Source organism: Rana temporaria, chromosome 5, assembly GCF_905171775.1.
Source record: "Rana temporaria chromosome 5, aRanTem1.1, whole genome shotgun sequence".
In the NCBI taxonomy this organism is placed as follows: Eukaryota; Metazoa; Chordata; class Amphibia; order Anura; family Ranidae; genus Rana; species Rana temporaria.
Genome location: NC_053493.1, coordinates 289468853 through 289491793, shown reverse-complemented (window position 1 = coordinate 289491793; position 22941 = coordinate 289468853). Strand labels below are relative to the sequence as shown.

General features: G+C 41.0%; 1 protein-coding gene across 6 annotated transcripts in view; it reads right to left on the bottom strand.

The window, feature by feature from the left end:
* Nucleotides 1–22941, bottom strand: part of PIEZO2 (piezo type mechanosensitive ion channel component 2) — a 432615-nt gene that overhangs the window by 219819 nt on the left and 189855 nt on the right. For all 6 annotated transcript variants that reach the window (XM_040353951.1, XM_040353956.1, XM_040353950.1 and 3 more), the window contains exon 3: nucleotides 12565–12690. In XM_040353951.1, the coding sequence (XP_040209885.1) occupies nucleotides 12565–12690 (126 nt within the window). The remainder of the gene's footprint in view (nucleotides 1–12564; nucleotides 12691–22941) is intronic.

Below are 22941 nucleotides of genomic sequence, written 5' to 3'. Positions count from 1 at the left end.
TACACACTCAGACCCAATAGCCATGTGACACTGTGGAAGAGCAATAGAGGATCTAAAGTGCTGTGATCATCCTAATGACGATAATCATGAACACAGTGGGGAGTCAAGGGGCTGTACCTTCTTTCCATGGTAGCTGGTGTGACTGTGTGCCCTTCCTTGCCTGTAGCTGTGCACCGCTGCTCGATTAAGTTTCCTGCATCCTCTCAGCCAGACAGTCACATGCCTCTCTAACTCCCACCCACAGACAGCACTTACTGAGGGAGCCCTGTACACATAAATCACTCCGCCAGGGATGGTACAAGCAGAGGGCAGCCGGAACTAGAACATGTGCAGCGCATTATGCGGCAGGCTTTATCTACCTGCGCCCCCCGAAAATGGAAATAAAGTCCCTTCAGTTATTTCACTTCCTGGGCCCCTCTATTGCCCTAATGGGGCCCAGGATTATGTAAGTACACCCTAAAAAGCAAGCAGGAACATGGGTGGTTTAGAAAAACATTTTAATATATTCTGTCAGAATTTAACTATAAAGCTTCCCGGGCCCCCTAGCTGAGCCGGGCCCGGTACATCAGGGCTGGCTGTACTGCCCTATCAGCGGCCCTGACGACGAGCATGCGCTCGTCAAATTCGATGCCGCTGCCGCCATCTTGCTTCACCCTACCTATACCGTGGAAGCTACTGCGCATGCGTAAAAGTCACGTGGGTTTCCACAGCGACAGGTAAGTATACACACTCTCTGGATTCTCGTTGGGTAACAGGCTGACAAGAATCTCGACGAGAAGAAAGAGAGCAGATTCTCTTTTATTCTTGTCGAGATTCCAGCCAGATTTCCAGATGAGAAATCTGAATGCCACGTACACACGAACGGGAAATCTCGGCAAGAAGCAGTTTTCTTGCTGGTTTTTGCAGAGAAACCTGGTCGTGCATCCAGCTTCTTACCAGCAGCAGCATAAGGAAAGGGGGGTGCACTGTGATGTAAGGGAGAGTGGGGGACTTAACGTCTGATGGTGGGGTGGCTCTTGTCATCTAATGTAAGGGGAGGGGATGTGCTGGACATCTAATCTTACTGATACAACCGAGCCTTTTTAGGGCAATCATAATGCTGATGCGGCCCACAATGAAATTGAGTTTGACACCCCTGCCTAGAGTCTAGGCCATAAACACAATATATATGGGGCATTACTGATTCCTCAAAATTTCACATTAAAGCTGTCCGTCATAATAGAAATAAACTTTTGTTAGCCTATGTTACTAAAATTAGTCCTTATTGCACTTCGATTGCAGCTTGAATATACAAAGCACTGTTGTTTTTGTGTGAATGGGACACTTACTGACTCAACACTTACCCTCACATTTGGACTTGGGAAAAACTTTGTTAAAGCACAACTAAAGGACAAATGGGATTGAACTTTTAGCATTTGCACTGAGACTTTAATTAGGCTTTTAAGAAGAATTCCAGGCATGGCTATATTATACATAGTTACATTGGTCAAGCTTGGATGTAATAATGTATATAGCATATACCTGGCCGATGCCTCTGGGAGCTGAAAATCTCTGAAGATGGCACTGCTACCCTAATGATCTTCATTCACTTCTGGGTTCCATATTGGGTGGCTGTACTGCTTACTGAACATGGGAGGCTGGCCGCTTGGCAGAAGTGCCATCAGAGAATGCTTTGGAGAGCGTGACTTCACCATCACCACCTGCCTATCCACTTTGTCCATTCAGAGAATGCTTTGCATTCATTCACAAGGTGCAAAACATTCGCTGAATGGTGTCCAATCCCCTGTGTTCACAATGCATCAGGCTGCCCATTCAGAAGGGGGCCCAGAAGGAAGTGGAGATCACTGGAATAGCTACCGGTAATTCAGAAGTGTCTAATTCAGTGATTTCCAGTTTACAGGGGCATCGGCCAAGCTGGGCCAATGTAACTATGTATAGTTTTATACTATAGCCATACCTGAAATTCTTCTCTGGACCTACTCCCCAATGGATCAAAGGAGTGCAGTTCGTTCAGCACTCCTGTGACCCAAGAATGCATTAAGGTAAAAAAAACTTGAAGCTTTAAAACCACTTCATGGCAATGGATAAAACAAGAACAGATGTCGTGAATTTCTATTTTCCAGCATTAATGATGTTATGATGGAAAGCACTTTTCTTGGTCCTCAAATCAGTAAACTGATAAAATATTACAAGTTTGATGAAGGGTTAAGTGAAGTTAGAGAAGGCTGCACAATCATTTAAAAGCAAAATCACTTTTTGGGAAATCATACAGCAGGAAGCTATCATGATATAGCAAGTGATCGCCTAAGTTGTACTTAAGGGGTTCTAAAGGTAAAAAAATGTCTCCCTAAATAGCTTCCTTTACCTTCACTTACCTCATCCTTCGATTTTGCTTATAAATGTCCTTATTTCTTCTGAGAAATCCTCACTTCCTGTTCTTCTGTCTGTAACTCCACATAGTAATGCAAGGCTTTCTCCCTGGTGTGGAGTGTTGTGCTCACCCCCTCCCTTGAGGGGGGAGGGGGCGAGCAGGAGATTCAGGACGCTCTCTATGTTGCAGATAGAGAAAGAAGCTGTGTGTTAGTGGGCGTCCTGACTCTCCTGCAAGGGAGGGGGCGAGCACACAAATCCACACCAGGGAGAAAGCCTTGCATTACTGTGTGGAGTTACAGACAGAAGAACAGGAAGTGAGGATTTCTCAGAATAAATAAGGACATTTAAAAGCAAAATCGAAGGATGAGGTAAGTGAAGGAGGACTGCACTATGGTAAAGGAAGCTATTTAGGGATTTTTTTTACCTTTATAACCCCTGTTGTGGGTTTATAGCTAAACCCACAACAGTAAAATCAGTCTGTATATGCAGTAAAGCATGCTGGTTATACTCACTGTGGGACCTAATGGATTAATCCTCTGCATTGTGTAAAAAGGTTGTTTGATCCTGTGTTCTATGTTCATCCCCTTCTTCCACAGTCCCCAAACCATCTCCTGATAGAACAGTGCACTGGGGACACTCTGCACATTCTCAGTTTAGTGTGTATTGTTAGAGAGGTTTTTTTTCTTGGAAGAGTGCATATAATCAGCACAGGGCCAATCAGCACTGTCCAGACAGAGGGTCAGGGGTCCTGCAGTCTCATAGGACAGCCAGAGTAGAAGGAAATCTCCTCCTACAAGTTTTACCTAGACACTGATAGAAGTCATAAGACTGCTTTTAGGCCCCTTTCACACTCAGACACTTCTAAACTGCCAGTAAAACACTGAGCACCTTTAAAGAGCTTTTCAGGTGCTTTTGAAGAGCTTACCATTAATTTCAATGGAGAGGAGCATTTTTTCACTGCCTCACCCAGTGTGAAAGCATTCATTGATGTTAATGGAAATATATTTTTTTCTTTTTGCGTAAAAGCGTCTGAAAAGCGTCCCAGTGTGAAAGGGGTCTAACTGCTGATGAGAAAAGGTATTTAGCTGTTTATATTTACTAAAACTATTGCATTTCCATGTTTGGTGTACTGTGGGAGACCAGATATAGCAAATGCAGGGTCCTGGGTCTAGTTACATTTTCATTTTTTACTTTTTTCTTTTTTTAAAGGATAAATGGAACAACATTCCTATCTGTTGTTCTGTCCTATCTGTTTCTATAGCAATGCAACAAACAGAGAGAAATAGACATGTATCCACTTTTTTGACAAAAAAAAACTTTAACTAGTTTTGCTCCCTGCAATAACGATCAATAATAGTTTTTATTTGGGAAGATAAAACTGTCAGAATTGACAATTATTCACTGTAATGGTAATTTGTAGATCTACATATTGGACACTAAAATGAAAATGTAATTAGATTTGGAGAATAAAGGTTTTTGGAAATGACGTTTAAATGAAAGTGCAGAATCTACAGTATTTAACTAGCTTGTTTCTGGATAATTAAGGTGTTACTGATGCTATAAAGATACCAGTTCCATTTCAATCACTTACATGGATACAGTCAGTATTCCGTCCTACAAGGCAATACTGTGAGAGCACAGGAGAGAGAATAAAGCTGTTATGGGGTCTGTCTGAAACCTTCCCCAATGGCTGCTGAGACTCGTCATAAAGCAGTTGAGAATAGTTACATTATCTGTGTCCACATCAATTTCAAGACATGTGTGCGCACTTATTGAATGGCACAAAAAAGTGGAAAATTACATTTCTTAAGTCATCCAGTGATCTGCACTAATTAATTCCATTTGTTCACTGCTGCTTGTGGGAAGCAATGCAAAATGTAAAATACAGGACATTTTCTTTAAATCTCTGCAGACACATGTCTATTTATTTATGAAATTGTTTACCTCTATGATTTACATCCACATTCATTTACATTAACAAGTCTGTATACAAAAAAATATATATGCTTTAAAGTAGCTAAAATGTCAGCATCTGCAACTACTTCCCACAAATAAGCCTCTTTTTTACTATCCTTGTATTGACACTTCATACATAACTGAAGCTGACATTACAATTAGGAGTTGACCTTCAGCCATTTTTTCAACTTTCCATCTATTAAATCTTCTGCCTTGGTTGTTTTAACGTTGGATAGTAAATGTATTTTTTTCTGCCAGTAAATACCTTATACAGCCACTTCCTGTTTTTTTTTGTCTGGTAAAAAGCTTGGGAATGTGACATCATGCAGAGCTTTCTCTCACATGAGAGTTTGCCAGGAAGAGAGTGTGGGGGGCCAATGAGAGCTACAAAGATGCAGAGCTGGAAGTGTGCCTCTGTGTGTCTGTGTAAATCCAGGAAGTGAACAGGCATCAGCGTCAGTTGCCCACAGTTAAAATGGTTGCAGCCAGATTTAGTGGAGAGGGATCTAGGCAGCATATTTGGCAAGTACAAAATCACAGTATATATAAAATAATATGCAAAGTGGTTGGAGGGAAGATTCAGAATGGAAAATATGTTTTTTTTTTTTTTACAAATTATGTGAGCAGACTGCAGTTCCTTTTTAAATGTTATCAGACAAAAATGGAAAGGGTGAATCATACTTTCTGGGCTGGAGCTGCATCATGTATGTGGAACTAGATTGGACAGGAGCAGAAGTCAATAGTATAATTCTGTATTTATACATGCCGCAGTCTTATTAATGTATTACTATGTTCCTTCTTTGATTATTATCAGATAAAAGAACATACGGGCTCATCCAGGAGTAAAGTGGCATGTCTAGTGCATATATATATTACTGTATGTGCCAGAGTAACATTTTAAATGAGAATGGAAATAGAAGTAGGACTGGTGTAGGGTATAGGCCCTAAAGCTGTCAACCAAAATGGGAAAGTCTTCTTCAGTTTATACCATGCAACACTCAAACATGCATGGCTGCTGGCTAAGTTAGGGACGAAGCTAAGAGAATTGCAGCAGTTGCTGTCTGGCCCCCTCTGGGCCTGTATCGTTTTAGCAGTGGCATAATCTGAGGGGGCATTGCAGGATATAAAGGCTGTGCACAAGTATGTGAACACTAAACATCAGTGCTGGAGTTTTCTTACTACCACTGACACCAACAATAAGGTATTATTCCTTTAACTTACACCAGTGATATGGCACTGTTCATCCAAGTGACACCAATGATAGGTCTCTATTATTCCCACTGATGCTGGGAATATTATTTAATGCTACCGATCACAGGCATCAAAAGATTTTATTCCAATTGACCACTAATCACTGGCACTCTTCTAGCCACTAACCCCCAGTGCCGGAGCATTTTGCTATTCCCACTGACACCAACCTTTTTCACTCCCACTGTGCAGCAACACTGGGGCATTCCCCTCCAATTGACACTTATGCCGCGTACACACCATCACTTTATGTGATGAAAAAAAAACGATTTTAAAAACGTCAATTTAAATGACCGTGTGTGGGGGAAAACGTCGTTTTATGTCTTGTGAAAAACGACAAAAAAAATTGAAGCATGCTTCAATTTTATGTGTCGTTTTTCAAAACGTCGTTTTTTACTTCACAGAAATTGACCGTGTGTAGCATAAAACAACGTTTAAAACAACGTTTTTAAACCCGCGCATGCCCAGAAGCTAGTTATGAAGCGAGCTTCAATGGAAAAAAGTGGTGAACGTAACCTCGCTTTGATAGAGCATTGTGAAAAAACGATGGTGTGTAGGCAACGTCGTTTTTGAAAATTGAAGTTTCAAAAACGTAGTTTTTTACTTCACAGAAAATTTTGTTTTTTTGTCATCACATAAAGTGATGGTGTGTACGCGGCATAAGGCATTGAAATTTAGCTAATAAAGGTAAATATGCTGTTCACTAAGCAAGGGAAGTTGTCTTTTGCAAGGGAATTTTTCCCAGAGATAAGTGAATGAGGTGAAATTCCTCCAGATGTAAAGAATGTCCTCTGTAATCACCTGAAAGTGAATAACTCTACACAAAGTTCATTATATGGACCACTTATGATACATACGTGGTCATCATTTCCCCCTTAATCGCCTCTTCTCAAGATAGAATAAATTCAGTTCAGCTAAGTTCTGCTCATAGATGAGCTCCTCTATGCCTTTTCTACTGTTTGGTTGCCCTTCTCAAGCATTTTCTCCAATTCTCTGATATTTGTTTATTAACAGGTGCCCAAAACTGAACTGCATATTGCAGATGAGGTCTTACTAATGTTTGTACTGGGGCAAAATGAAGTTTCTATCAGAACACACAGGGCCAGATTCTTGTAGATCGGCGTATCTTTGTTTCGGCATAGCGTATCCTATTTACGCTACGCCTCCGCAACTTAGACGGGCAAGTGCTGTATTCTCAAAGCACTTGCTCCGTAAGTTGCAGCGGCGTATCGTAAATAGCCCGGCGTAAGCCAGCCTAATTCAAATGTGGAACAGGGGGGCGTGTTTTATGAAAATGTTATGTGACCCGACGTGATTGACGTCTTTCACGAACGGCGCATGCGCCGTCCGTGGAATATACCAGTGTGCATTGCTCCAAAGTACGCCGCAAGGACGTATTGGTTTTGACGTGAACGTAAATGACGTCCAGCCCCATTCACGGACGACTTACGCAAACAACGTAAAATTTTCTAATTTTGACGCGGGAACGACGGCCATACTTAACATTGGTACGCCGCATGTACGCCACCATATAGCAGGGGTAACTTAACGCCGGGAAAAGCCTAACGTAAACGGCGTATCTGTACTGCGTCGGCCGGGCGTACGGTCGTCAATTCGTGTATCTAGCTGATTTACATATTTCTAGGTGTAAATCAGCGTACACGCCCCTAGCGGCCAGCATAAATATGCAGTTAAGATCCGATGGCGTAAGAGACTTACGCCGGTCGGATCTAATAGAAATCTATGCGTAACTGATTCTATGAATCAGGCGCATAGATACGACCACGCAACTCAGAGTTACGACGGCGTATCCGGAGATACGCCGTCGTAACTCCGTTGTGAATCCGGGCCACAGTTCCTTCACAACCATTGACTTCCCCCGGTTGTTATCCTAGAATATATGATGCATGCATGTCTTTAGCCCCCAAGTGCAAACCTTTACATTTATCAACATGAAACCTCATTAACCACTTAGTTGCCCAATTGAACAGTGCATTGAGGTTGACTTGTAAATTGGAGACTACCTGTAAGGACATTATTGCACTGCATAGCTTGTGGTCATCTCCAAACACTGAAAGAGCACTTTTAATCCCAGACCCCATATCATTTATAATTAGGTTAAAAATATGGGTACACCACTAATAACCCTAGACCATTCAGAGTATGAATCATTAATCACTACTTTTTGGATATGGTCTTTTCACCCGGTTTCTGAGAAAATTCCCAAAATTTGTCGGATTATTCAACCCAACAATGCCTGTTCAAAACTGAAATATTTGTTTGGGTATACTTGGCCTTTAAAGTAAACATGCCTGTAATCTGATGGAATTGGTTGCCACAAATGTCCTATATTTCGCACAGAAGCAAAAAGTAGCATAATTTGCAAACTGAGACGTTCACTTTAAGCTTCACTCCATGTTTTCTTAGATATCACATTTTATTAAACCAATCCTAAATGAAAGCAGACAGAAAACTCAGATACGATGGGAAGATCGGGAGACTCAAAACATAAGTTTTCTTAAACATTCATCAACTAATTATAAATCCAAAGAAAGTGAGTTTTTTTGTATTTGAGGGAGAGTTCATTTTATTTTAAGTAACACTTCATTTGATCCAGTTTATACTAAATGAATGTGTTTTTGAAGTTCAGCTACAAAGCGAAAAGTTGTAAGAACAACCAGTGTACACATACAGAACATTAGGTACTAGTCTGGGTTGTATTACCTCCAGCAGGGGCACAAAGGGCTGAGTTTTCCATGTCTTTGACAAAAGAAACAACAAAAAAAATTGGACTCATTTTGGAGATATGAAAGATTAACTATTAAACAAGTTGGGAAAATCATTTTAAAACCATATTTTACGCAAGTTCTTTGTTTAACGTGTTCTGCCTAGAGTCATGGAGAGTAGAAATCTCTTTCTGTCTGACCAAGTAAAAATGACTAACTATAGCTTGTGAAAGGTTTTTATGGGTTATGGCAATTCCAGTAAAGCTATTACAAAAAAGCTCTGATGAAATCTTCTGAGTCATCTATATATTATTTCAAAGAGAATATTAGCTTTTCTTATGAAGAACTATTAGGCATCTGTAGGAAGCTGAATCTGTATTGAATCCAATGTTGTTGTAATGGTATATATAAGCCTTTTGCAGCCAGGGTGCCATGAGGTTTCTTCAGGGGTGCCTTGGAAAAATTCCTAAAAATGTATAAAAAATTGTATACGACTAAGCGAATGGATCAAGCCTGCCCTTTAGTTGCACAAAGCTACATCTTTTCATTAGGCACCATTATGACTAGACACCAATGACGTCATCAGTTAATAAGGAGGATGTCTGCTCTTCTCCCTCAGCAATGGGGTAACATTGGCTGACTGATGGAGAGAAATTGAGGGAGAAGAGAAACATTGGATTACTAGTCAGTACCAGTGTGTGAAAGTGTATTTGATTTGGAAGAATAAATAATCTCTAACGTTGGGTATCCAATGTGTGAATGCTGCTGCATTATCTAAAACTATTAGGCCCCTTGCACCGTGAATCTCCATTTGCTCAGCGGGGATCGCTCCGTTGATCCCCGCTGAGCCGGTGGATGACAGGGCGCTCTCCCCTATGGGGGGATCGGATGAACACGGACCGTCTGTCCGTGTTCACCCGATCCGATCCGCCAGTGGGATGGAAAAGTAGGTTTTTCCTCTGTCACACTTTGGCGGATCGGAGCGGGTCAGATGTCACCGGGCATGTCACCGCTGACATCCGTGGCTCCATAGAGAAGCACGGAGCGCCCGTTCAGGTCTGCCTAAAAAACTGGCAGGCGGACCTGAATGGTCCGCCCGTGTGAAAGAGCCCTATGAATAGTTTTTTCATTTTAAAATGGGGTGCCTGGAGACTCTCCATAATTTTAGAGAGTGCTTTGAGATTGTCTATATTTTGAAAGGGTGCCTTGACTGAAAAGAGGTTGAGAAATACTGGTAAAGACCTCACAGGGATCAGTCTTGTTCCTGTTATTTACATGTATTCCTCCCTGTCAGAGTTTATAAAAGATAACAAATCAGCGCAATATGACAAAAACCCTGATAAGAGCTGCTAAACACCAGGGTCAAAATTCCAAATCCCTCAAATAAAATGTAAAAGCAGACGTTGAAGCGCTACATGCCTATGTTTACATGCCTATCAAGCTAGCACTGGCCGAGTGCTTTGTTTGTAAATTTTGCTTTGTTTTATTTAATAAATGTTTTTAGTTTCGGAGAGCACTATGGTATAATTTTTTTCATTACATGAATCATGCCTTATCTGAGAGTGAGCCATCTTTTGTGAGATAACCGCTTCCATAGAAGGGATCTGGATTCACCTTACATCATCCTTGTTTACCCGTAAGGGAAGGCTGGTTTGACCCTTTTTATTATAGGGTCCATGCTGTGAGGTGAGTGGCCATCCTTTTCATATTGGTGGAGGTGTTACACTCATCACGAAGATTTCTGCATGTTCATCTTATTTCATATATCTGCACTGAAGATCCCACGGAGGGTGTTTTATTGATATGTGTCCCTGTCAGAGTTGACTGCTTCTCTTTGATATCTTCTCCACCTAAAGCAGCAATGCTGTCAGTTTGTACTAAATATTTACACTGGCTGTCTGTAGCAGACTGATTATTTTCTGCTAGGACATGTGAAGTTTATAGAAAAAGACTATTAACATGCAGCATGTGTGTATCTGTCTTTTTTAAAGGCTAGTTGTTGAAAACCCTCCCTCTTGTTAAAGGTGAATGTCTTTAATTTCCTTTTCGTAGACATACATATGATTGCACATGTGTCATTTATGCTGTCTAGACTTTTCATTTACTTTTGAGGTTTAAGGCTTCTAGATGACTTCTAGTGTAAAATGCCAGGGAATTTAATGGATTTGAATGATTTGCTTAGTTTGTACTCTACGGAAATTGCCATGTTTTATGGTACAGTTTCTTCCAAATAAAGTTTTTAAAAATTGGTAAATTTTATACATAAGTTTAATGTTTAAAGTTGACATAAGGGATATGTAGCAGTGACGTCACCTTATGTATTTCACTGGTGCCAAGAAACTTCATATTTCTGAATGACTCATAGCAGGAAACTAAATATGAAGAGACCATGTTTTTAAGATGTCAAGCTACGGTCAGCTTACCTTCTTACTCCCACTTACACCTAGGGCTGTATTTAGTGATCATGCTGTCACAGGTGCACGTGAGTAATACTCTACAAACTCTAGCTTCTTTGTCACCAACTAACTGAACTATTATTCAGAGCAAAAGCTAGACTGCCCATTCTAGCACAAAGAGAAGAAATTAATTACCGTAAAGCTGAACTAAAGGCAGATATTAAAGAAAAACAATAATGTAGCTCTGCAATCATTAAAGTGATTGTAAAGGGAATTAAAAAAAATATATATATTATACTTACCTGCTCTTCGCAATGGTTTTGTATGAGAGCAGCCCAGATCCTCCTCTTCTGGAGTCCTCTGCTTGTGCTTCTTGGTGTGCCACCATATGAAGGCGCTTCTTGGTGTGCCACCATATGAAGGCGCCTTCTATGGTGGCACACCTGCGGGCTCAGCACCGAGACAGCGAATCTCGGCCCTGCCTCCCACTCCTTTGTTACAGGATTTGTTTGGCAGGAGCCGTTGGGGGGGGGGGGAGAGCCGCAGCTCTCGGGCACAGTGCTAGATCAAGATCAGGCTCAGTTAAGTAGTTAGTGTGGGGGGGGGGGGGGTGCTGCAACACGATTTTTTTATACCTTAATGCAAAGAATATTTTCAAGTAAAAAAAAACATTCTTAGATGTAGGGTTGCACCCTTTACTGATACTAGTATCAGTTTTGGTGCTGATACCATGCATTTTCTTGAATGCTCCGAGGCTTGACCCGATACCTGGCAGGAGGCCAGTACACCTGGGGGTCCTCAGTGTAGCAGGGGGCTGGGCAGCCTCACAGATAATCGATGTGGCTGTGGGGGCAGTTACAAGCACCGATCTCCCTGTATAGCTTTTCTAACAGCCGCTTCTCCTCCTCTCCCTCCTGCGGCTGTCAGGGAGATTGGTGCTTGTAATTGCCCCCTACCGCCGCACCAATCATTCCTGATTGACCCCTGTGTCCTCCCCCGCTCCCCGGGTCCTCCTCCCGTCCACCCTCATTCTGGATGTATCAGGATGGAGAGTGGAGGAAGGAGACGGTAAATCTGTAATTTACCGGAGTCAGTTCTCACTGATGGATTCACGAGTTTGGGGTGGAGGAACTTGGTTGGCCTGCACAGAGTCCTGACCTCAACCCGATAGAACAGTGCTCATCAACCCTGTCCTTAGGGCCCACTAACAGGCCAGGTTTGCAAGATAACTTAAATACATCACAGGTGATATCATTTGCTGCTCTGTGATTGCAGTATTCTAGTCTGCATCTCCCAAAGGTAATATATAAAATCTGGCCTGTTAGTGGGCCCTGAGGACATGGTTGATGACCACTTTGATAGGACACCTTTGGGACGAATTAGAGCAGAGACTTTCTCGTCCACATCAGTACCTGACCTCACAAATGGGCTTCTGGAAGAATGATCAAACATTCCCATAGACACACTCCTAAACTTTGTGGACAGCCTTCCCAGAAGATTTGAAGCTGTTATAACTGCAAAGAGTGGGGCAACTCAATAATGAACCCTACGGACTAAGACTGGGATGCCATTAAAGTTCATGTGCATGTAAAGGCAGGCGTCGCAATACTTTTGGTAATATAGTGTATAGTGAACGCAGGGTTCTGGGTTTATTAACACTTTAACCCCTTTAAGCCAGCTTATTTGTTAAAGTTCTGCAATTCCTGGAGTTCTTATTTAGAAATTGAATTAATATGAATGAATTTGATTTTACTGATTTCAAGTTCTTTGTGTTCTCTGTGTGTCGTACATCAGCAGCCTATCATGTTAAAAAATGTAGACCACACCAAAAAAGAAAATAATGGAAAAAGTTGCAATATACTTACAGTTATACTGAGGGTTGATGTTTTTTCTGGCCTCGAGGCTGTTTACTGTTATTTGGAAGATGATGTTCAGCAACAGGAATGAAAGACTGGTGAAACATAAGGATTTTAATAACCGTCCTGTATGTCCTGCAAAACAAAGCAAACAGAAATTGATTTTGAGTGGGGAAAGATAGTAATGACAGTTGGTGTAAATTGTAGCTTCTCAATATGCAGTCCTCCCAAATATTCCAAGAGGCAGAGTGAGACCATTCTGTATGCTATTGGGCAATCATGGAAATTCAAGGAGAGACAGGTACTATGAATGTATTCAAATCCAAAATAAAAATGTACTATGCTACAGGTTACCCGTCCTTAATGGCTGCATTCCTTTTTCAGGACTTTTTTTTCCTTTATTTTCAATTGATAATTCTGCTAATTACACACTTCCTGTCCCAGGGTGTCTATGTTGACTCCTCCACCTTGTCTATGGAGGCAGCCATGGATGTTGAACAGACTGAACTTCAAACATGTCTGCCTTGGTTCAATGTTATTGCAAAGGGGGGCAGTGATATTATTTCTAAGTAAGTTAAAACATACCTCCCAAATTTTGGAGATGGAAATGAGGGACACCTATCAGCAAAAGTATGCAGGCATAGGACACACCCCTTGCCATGCCCCCTTAAAGGAGAATTGTACAAAAAAACAAGATTGGTTAAACCCACAAGTACTTGTTTTACCACTACTATTCCTTTATATTGGCCTTTGGAATTTACAAATGCAGCAATTTAGAAATCAGATGAAAAGTTTAGCACTGGAAAACACTTTTTGATAGATAAAAAGTGCATTTTATATTCAACTCTATAGATCAGACCAAAATGAGGGACAAATGAGGAGAAAAGAGGGACAGAAGGACATTGCTCCAAATCAGGGACGGTCCCTCCAAATCAGGGACAGTTGGGAGCTATGTAAATAGGATACCTTTGCTCTTGCTATATGTTAAAGCGGAACTTCAGTAATTTTTTAATCTCTTTATCTATTAAATGTTCTGCCCTTGTTGTTTTAACTTTGGATAGTCATTTTTTTTTCTGCCAGTAAATACCTTATACAGCCCACTTCCTGTTTCTTGTCTGGTAAAAAGCCTAGGCTTATGACATTATGCACAGCACTATCTCTCTCTCTCCCCCTCTCTCTCTCGTGAGAGTTTTCCAGGAAGGGAGGGGGGATTAGTAATAAGAGGGCCAATGAGAGCTGCAGAGCTGAAGGCGTGCCTCTGTGTGTCTGTGTAAATCCAGGAAGTGGACGGGCAGCAGCTTCAGCTGCCCACAGTTAAAATGGTTGCAACCAGACTCAGTGGAGGGAGATTTCTGCAGCATATTTGGCAAGTACAGAATCACAGTATACCGGTATATAAAATAATATGCAAAGTGGTTGGAGGGAAGCAAAGATGTTTTTATTACAAATCATGTGAGCAGTCTGCTGGAGGTGGCTGGAGCACTGGCAAGGGACCCCAGGAGAGGAAATCTGGGGCTGCTTTGTGCAATATCATTGCACAGAGCAGGGAAGTATAACAATGTTTTTACAAATGCTTTAACTAAGATAAAAAAAAAAAATTCCAGTCATCTCATGACTATTTTCTCTTTAAAATGTTCAGTTCACAAACCTTTCTTGGGTATGGAATAAAAAATGTATTTTTTGTTTTGTTTCTGATAAAATCGGAATTTAAAGGGGTTGTAAACCTACGTGCTTTTTCACCTTAATGCATCCTATGCATTAAGGTAAAAAAAACACCTTGCAGTGTCTGGCCCCCCAGCCAGTTTTTCTTACCCGAGCCCTTAAATTCCAGTGGGCGCGATTCCGCGTCAGTCTCCCCACGGGTTCTCGGCTCTTCATTGGATAGATTGATAGCACCGCAGCCATTGGCTCCTGCTGCTGTCAATCAAATCCAATGATGCAGGCGCCGGGGGGCGGGGTCGAGTCATACACTTGACGTCTATGGACGCCAAGTGTATGACACGGGAGCGCGCCCGCAAGGTAACCCCCTTTGGGAGAGAGCTTCCCAGGGGGGGTTATATAATGTGGGGAGGAGCTGTGAGAGCCGCCGAGGGACCCCAGAACAGGTGGATAGGGGCCACTCTGCAAAACGAACTGCACAGTGGAGGTAAGTATGACATGTTTGTTATTTAAAAACAAAAAACTGGAAACTTTAATATCACTTTAAATATTAAAAACCTAATTTCTTATCAAATCTTTAGTTTGTCTCACAAGTTGTTTAGTTACCATCATCTCGTATGGCTCCTCTTTCTGCTCTCCTCAATACACACACATCACTAAACTTAAACTCACAGTTAATGTCAATCTGAAGCTTGTGAAATTTGAAGGCACGATTGCCTGGGCATATTGACATATATATGGTCAAAATACCTCACAGATCAATAAAATACTGTTTGGGAAGTAAATTCAGCTGGTAAGTACAGTCCTTAGTGAACTGAAATACCAATTTTCTATCACGAAAAAGGGCAAATAACACATGGTAATGGAAATACCCCATGCATCCCTTTACAAACTAACTTTTGCCTTCACATGTCACATAGATCTAAAGTATTATGTGGCATGCAGTAGGCAGAAGGCCGGCCGCCCGCCCTGCCATGCATACTTTGAAAGACCTCACTAGAATAAATAAACTCTCCTCTTCCTTAACTCGCAGTTTCATAAATCACACTCCAAACCACAGACTGGTGAAAGGCTAAGATTCTGATATAACAGATAGCACAGCCAAAACTCACTTTCTGGTACTGCTTATGATAAACTGTTGCTCTTTAAGCATGCCACTTTAAATATAAGGTTTTGCTTTTGATAATAATGCATTGTATCAGAGATAAGTTAATTTAGTTTCAAGTACATGTATGCAGGCCTATATTTTTGTAGTTTCTTTCTTCAGATTGTTCCAATTTTCAGAATAGACGAAAAACCACAGAGAAAACTATAGACATTAGGGGGTGTTCCAGCCTTTTTTTAAGTTTATTAAAAGTCAGCAGCTACAAAAAGTGTAGCTGCTGGCTTTTAACAAACAGACACTTACCTGCTCCACGGTTCCAGCAACGCGCCGGCCGGGGCTCTGCTCCTCGCCCCCCCTCGCCGGCCGTCGTCTTCATTTCTAGTGTGGGCACCCAGCAGTGACAGCTTTCGGCTTCAAGGCCGGACACCCACTGGGCATGCGCGAGCAGCGCCGTCCGATTGGACAATCGCTCGCCTACAGGGAGGGGCTGCAATAAGGCGATTAAGCTATTCGCCTTACCAGCCCCTCGGCGGAAGGAGGAATTGGGACAGGAAGTCCCACTCCTCCTGATCCCCCCAACTCCCCCCCCAAAAAAATGACATGCCAAATGTGGCATGTAAGGGGGGAAGGAGTGGATTAAGCGGAAGTTCCATTTTTAGGTGGAACTCCGCTCCATTTTTAAGTGGAACTCCGCTCCATTTTTAGGTGGAACTCCGCTTTAAACGTTAATTATTATTTAAATGTTACATTTAGAAAAATGCACATGTAGGTCCAGACAAATCTTACAATCTTACATGCCACATACCGGGGGCCTGCTGCTACTTTCAGTGCTTGGCAGACTAAAGTCTAGTAAAAAAAATACCACGCTTCCCTTAAATATTAATATTTTTTAGGCTGCAACACAGTAAGACTTCAGAGGCAGGTTAAATTGGTAAAGGCAAGGCAAGTGATATGTCAAAATAAGGTTGCATTAGCATTTCTTCTCATTAGAAATTGAAAAGTTGTGGATTGCTATTATATTTTTTTATTATTACTTTAACAGATTTGCAGCAATTGAGAAACACATCAAGGATTTTGTTTGCTTTGTGCTTATGATTGATTTATGCAATAAAGCTTTAGCTAAGCAGAGAAACGTATGGACCTGTTGTTTTTTTGGACTTTATTGTATGTATGTAGACTAGGCAAGGTTTGGGATCTATGACTACAAAATAATAGACATGTGCATTCGTTTTCATCCGAATGCATTTTCATCCGAATTTCTGGTATTTTCATTATTGTTTTAACAAACGAAAACGAATGCGTAGAATCGGAAATCTGAAAGATCCGACATAAAAAAATGCTTTATTTTCATTTTCGTTGCTACAACAGTTCGATATAGATATGAGATTCGACATGACGCTGACAATAGCAATCTGTGTCTCTTGAACCTGTGGTGGTTGAATGTGCCTTAACTCTATTAGTACTATTCTACATAGAGAGGAAAGATTCGACATTATAGAGACAGTGTTGGGGTAGACCATTCGACATGAACAACAAAGATTCGACAAAGCAGCGAAAAACATACAAATGCCAAATCTGTCATTGAAGGCTTATGGTGTCTGTTGAAAGTTCTAAGAAGATTCAACAAGCAGCTAAACTGTACGACGCCGCAATCGTACATTTCCGGTCAAATGCTCGGCCCATAGGCTATAGAAGAATTTGAATGTTGGTTGACTAGTAATAATAATCCATAAATATAATTATTACTAGTGTCATATAACATTAGAATTCTTCTATAGCTTGTAGGCGGAACATTTGACTGGAAATGTACGATTGCGGCGTCTTACAGTTTAGCTGCTTCATCGAATCTTCTTAGAACATTCGACGGACACCATAAGCCTTCAATGACAAATTCGATCTTAATTAATTCGGATTTTCGGACTAATGCATTTTTTAACAAAACAAAATAAATAAAAACAAATTTCGGGAGTAACTAAATTAATGAATTTTTTGGACGAAAACTAAATTCTGAAACAAAAATATTTCAGTGTGCACATGAAAATAAGATGATGTAAGACCAGCTATTATGCGACAGCAGAGATCTTTTGTTTCACGGCTTGATTAAACTCATCTGTATCCATCGCTAAGTTATTATAACAAACCATTGTAGAGCTTTGACAACAAACAGTTTAATAACCCCACGCTTACATTGGATTCCTCTTGGTACAATGGTTTCAACATTCCAAACACATACTGATAGGTTAATTAAAAGAGAAGTATAGTTTTTTTTTTTAGATTCATACTTACCTAGGTGGACAGCTCTCTGCTCTGTCCCCCCTCGTTCACTGGAGCACTGAGCTGTCAAGGGGGCGGAGCGGCCGGTTCAGGATCTCAGCGGCTCACTGAGAGGCTGAGCCAGGTGTCAGTACAGGGATCTGATGGATCCAGACTCCATGGTTGTGGACCGACTGCTGTGATGTCAGTAGACAGCAAACTTCAGCTGGCGCTCTGCTGAAAACAGGTCACACGAGTGCAGAACGAACTGCACTCATGTGATCCATACATGCTTTGGCTGTACTTCTCCTTTAACTCTTGTACAAATTGGCCCTAGTAGGTGTGTGTATGTAAGATAGGGATCTTAGTTTGTAAGCGTCTTGATGGCAGAGAATGATATAAATGTACAGTGTTTAACCACTTGACCACTGGGCACTTAAACCCCCTTAATAGCCAGACCAATTTTCAGCTTTCGGTGCTCTCACATTTTGAATGACAATTACTCAGTCATACAACACTGTACCCAAATGAAATTTTTGTCCTTTTTTCCCCACAAATGGAGCACAGGTGTCCTGTACATGCGCATGCAGGCAGACCGATTGATGTGAATTGGAATGTAGCAGCTGCACGAACACCAATGTTACTCCCAATCTGACATCTGTGTGGTTGTGTGTGTATGTCCCCGAACTTACACTATTTGTGATCAGGAACATGCACCCGGTGCACACAGATGGCAGCTGCTTTGTCTCAACTGATTTAAATGGGACTGCCTGCACATGGATGCATGAAACACCTGTGCATCCCGTATGTGAAAACGTGGCCTTTTGCAAAGATGTATGCTTAAGTATGCCCATGTAAATTATTATTATTTTAACATTTCAGATCTGAAGGTTTTATGAAACTAAAATTTGGTGATTCTGACATGAAGGTCCTTGTTCAGAACTTTGCTGTTACATGTGGGAAGATTTACTAAAATGCAAAGTCTGGTATCCAGAGACCAATCATCTTTCAGGTTTTATTGTCAAAGCTAAATTGAACAAGCTGAAGTTAGAAGCTGATTGGCTGTCATGCGCAGCTGCACCAGATTGTGAATGGTCCAATTTTTGTAAATCGACCTCATGGTGACAACTCCCTGCCCCTGTTCCCAATTGTGCTCCTGGGTTGTCACCCTGTCACACATGGTCATTTCAACCCATATTACCCAGGCATGGTTCACTGTCACCATCAGGAAGCCCACCTTGAGAAATGCTGTCCAGCCATCACAGAAGTGCATGTATGAAGACAGGAAATGACTTCAAAAAGTGTGTAGGGTATCAGCATCAATGAGATACAAATAGGTGAAGCTTTTTTTTTTTAAATGGCGAATGCTTATGATTCACAGTACTGATTTGACTACATGTCACCCACAGAATTTACATTTACAGCAAAACTTGGTTTGAGAGTAACTTGGTTTGAGAGCGTTTTGCAAGATGAGCAAAATGTTTTAACAAATTTTGCCTTGATATACAAGCGATGTCTTGATATAAGAGTAGCATCATGAAACAACTGAGTATAAAAGAGAAGAGAGGAGCCTCTAATTGTAGCAATATGGTTACATTTAATGAAGGTAAAACATTTAGCATATTATTTCTACACTTAGAGGTGCCTCTCTTCTCTTTTATACCCTGTAAAAAAAATGCTTTGATGTACAAGTGCTTTGGATTACAAGCATGTTTCTGGAACAAATTATGCTCGCAATCCAAGGTTTTACTGTACTTTACAGCATATTGTTTCATTATACATAATCCTTGTTGGGTATTTTTTGCTATTGCCTGGAGTTCTCCCTTAGTCTTTACAATACTTTTTAGCATGCTTTTGCTTGTGCTACATATTTATCTTGTTTTTATTTTATTTTATCTATTAATATTTATCGACTGGCCACAGTATTTAAATGTACTGTACCATGAGAGGAAGAAATTTAGATCAGAAGCGAAAATCATACTAGATAAACATTCTATCTATGAAACTACTGTGAAATATGAAATCTTCACAGAAGTATTTTATGCAAAAAAAATAATAATTTGGTAAAACAGAGTGTACTTCTATATTTCGTTTAATATGATTCATTGCATTTCTTGAAATCTCACAAAGCTAAAATCTCCCCACCTAAGAGAAACATTTCAATATGCGCTCCTGTGAATCAGCTCACTGTTTACTTGAGTTGGCCTGACCTGCCTCAGCAAGTTTATTTTCTGTGGTTTTGAAAATAGAATCTGGAAGACTGGCAGCATCAAACAATAATAAATATGTGTGTGAGGATATATAAAAAAGAGCTACAAACAACAGGAGAAAAAAATAAGGATATTATTTGCCTACCATTCTGCTATTTACTTCCAGCAGTTGTCTAGATATTATTTATGCCATCTGCTTGTTGTATATAATGGTTTTGTGGCTGCAAAACAAGACTAGAAATTATGACACTAAACGATCCAAATTGAAACCTTAGTCTTGGCACAGGATCTTGTGAAGTCTGCAGGTTACTTATTATCACCATACCTTGGATAACCTTTTTTTTCCCTCCGATTTATAGGATTGCCACCTCATCCCTTTAAACCCAAACACATATGAGTTACACAGGTTCTGAAGATAATTTAAGGCATATAAGGCACCGAGTTTAATTACTACCTTAATCAGCCACAGAACCTACTCTGGACCTAACCATATGGAGGTTTTGTGCTAGAGTGTAATTGCATTAAATTAGCTTTAGGCCGGGTTCACACTGGTCCGACAAACGCTCCGACATTGGGAGCTCATGTCGCATGACGTGTGAAAATCAGTTTCCCTACGAGACCTGTCTTAACTGGTCTGACACAAGTCGGACCGACTTTAAAAATGCTCCCTGTACTACTTTGGTCCGACTTTGATCCTACTTCAGCCCATTGAATATCACTGAAGTCAGACCAAAGTAGGAGCCTTGTCCTTACCATCCGACTTTTGACATCCGACATGGTGATTACAGAAGCAGTAAAAGGAATTTATCTCACTCTGGGATTGTTTTGATTGGTCAAAGAACAAGTCAGACTATCACAAAGTCGGATCAAAGTAGTATCCTCTTCATAAAAGTCGGATGGATGTAGGACCAATGTAGGACCGATGTCGCAGGACAAAGTAGGATGAAAGTCATACTGCTGTTGTGTAGAATAGTGTGAACCCAGCCTCAAACCCTAAGGCACCATACACACTATTAGATTTTTGTCTTCAGATTTACCAAAACCATGTAGTGCAAGGGTCTGCCTGATTGCATACACATTGAAACTTTTAGGCCGTGTACAGACGACCAAACATGTATGATGAAAGCGGTCCGCCGGACCGTTTTCACCGTACATGTCTGGCCGGGGATTTCTGTACTAACCATCGTACAGAAATCTGCGCGTAAACAATACGCGGGGCGTGTCCGCGGTGTCGCCGCGACGATGACGCGGCGACGTGGGCGGGCCTGCCAGTTAAATGCTTCCACGCATGCGTCGAAGTCATTCGACGCATGCGAGGGATGGCGGGCGCTCGGACATGTACGGTAGGTCTGTACAGACGACCGAACATGTCCGAGGGGACAGGATTCCAGCGGACTGTTTTAAAACAAGTCCAGGAATATTTGTCCGCTGGGAAAAGGCCCGGCGGGCAAATGTTTGCTGGAATCCTGCACGCTCGGGCCTACACACGACCGAACATGTCTGCTGAAACTGGCCCGCGGACCAGTTTCAGCAGACATGTTTGGTCGTGTGTACGGGGCCTTAAGGTTTGACCTCATATTATATGGTTTTGGTAAATCTGAAGACAAAAATCTGCAGAAAATCTAATTGTGTGTATGGGGTCTAAGGCTGGCCATACATTATAGGATTTTCCTACAATTTTCTGCACAATTTTCTTTAGATTCACCTTCAACTATGTAGTGCACGGGCCTGCCTAATTGGATACAATTGAAAGTGTTGCTTAGTTTTGTAAAATTGTGCAAGAAAATTGAACATGTATGGCCAGTCTAAGTCAATGAATTTAGTCGTTCTAGTCTTCCTGTCTACCAATAATTGCTTCAGTTTTGGCTGCACATCACTGATTATGACACTTTTCTTATAGTGGCCATAGTAGATCATGCTCATGTGTGTTGCTGATTGTCTTAACCAGGAACACATGTAACAAGGTAACAGTGCAAGAGCACAGTTTGGATGTAGTTTTCTGTTATAACAGGAACTGCCGGAGCAAAGACCTTCATGGCTGGTTTACAGGTATGAAAGCTGCATCCTCACCTGTGATCTGTTTGCTTGTAATTAGTGTGTATAAAAAGACAATGAGTTTCTGGACTCCTGACAGACCCTTACATCTTTCATCCAGTGCTGCACTGACGTTTCTGGATTCTGAGTCATGGGGAAAGTAAAAGAATTGTCAAAAGATCTGCGGGAAAAGGTAGTTGAACTGTATAAAACAGGAAAGGGATATAAAAAGATATCCAAGGAATTACGAATGACAATCAGTAGTGTTAAAACTCTAATCAAGAAGTGGAAAATGGGGGGTTCTATTGAAACCAAACCACGGTCAGGTAGACCAACTAAAATTTCAGCCACAACTGCCAGGAAAATTGGGATGCAAAGAAATACCCACAAATAACTTCAGGTGAAATACAGAAGAAAAGATGGAAAGAAAGATGAGCTGCATGGTCGAGTCGCCAGAAGAAAGCCATTACTACGCAAATGCCACAAAGTTGCCCGCTTACAATACGCCATACAGCACAGAGACAAGCCTCAATCCCTGTGTTTCCCCAGTCACACAGTCCCCCATACAGTTAGTAATCACAAACAACCACTGATCGCCGACATTACTAGTAAAAAAAAAAAAAAATGCTATAAGTCTATCCCCTATTTTGTAGACTTTATAACTTTTGTGCAAACCAATCAATATACGCTTATTGGGATTTTTTTTACCAAAAATATGTAGAAGAATACATATTGGCCTAAACTGATGAATACATTTGTTTTTTCATATATTTTTGGGGGATATGTTTTATAGTAGAAATTAAAAGATATATATTTTTCAAAATTGGCGGTCTTTGATTGCGCAAAAAAAAAAAAAAATGCAGAGGTGATTAAATACCACCAAAATAAAGCTCTATTTGTGAGAAAAACCTGGTCATTAAAGGGGTAAATCCTTCCAGGGCTGAAGTGGTTAAGTCTTACACCTTCTTTGTGATAATAAGCATGTTCTCAGGAATAAGAAAAAGAGTGAAAGCTTAAAGCAACTCTGTTGTGAAAATAAATAAAAAATAAAAAGAATCTGTAAAAGAAGAGGAATTTTAATACATTTTCTGCTGCTACAGTATTAGAAGAATCATTGACATCCAA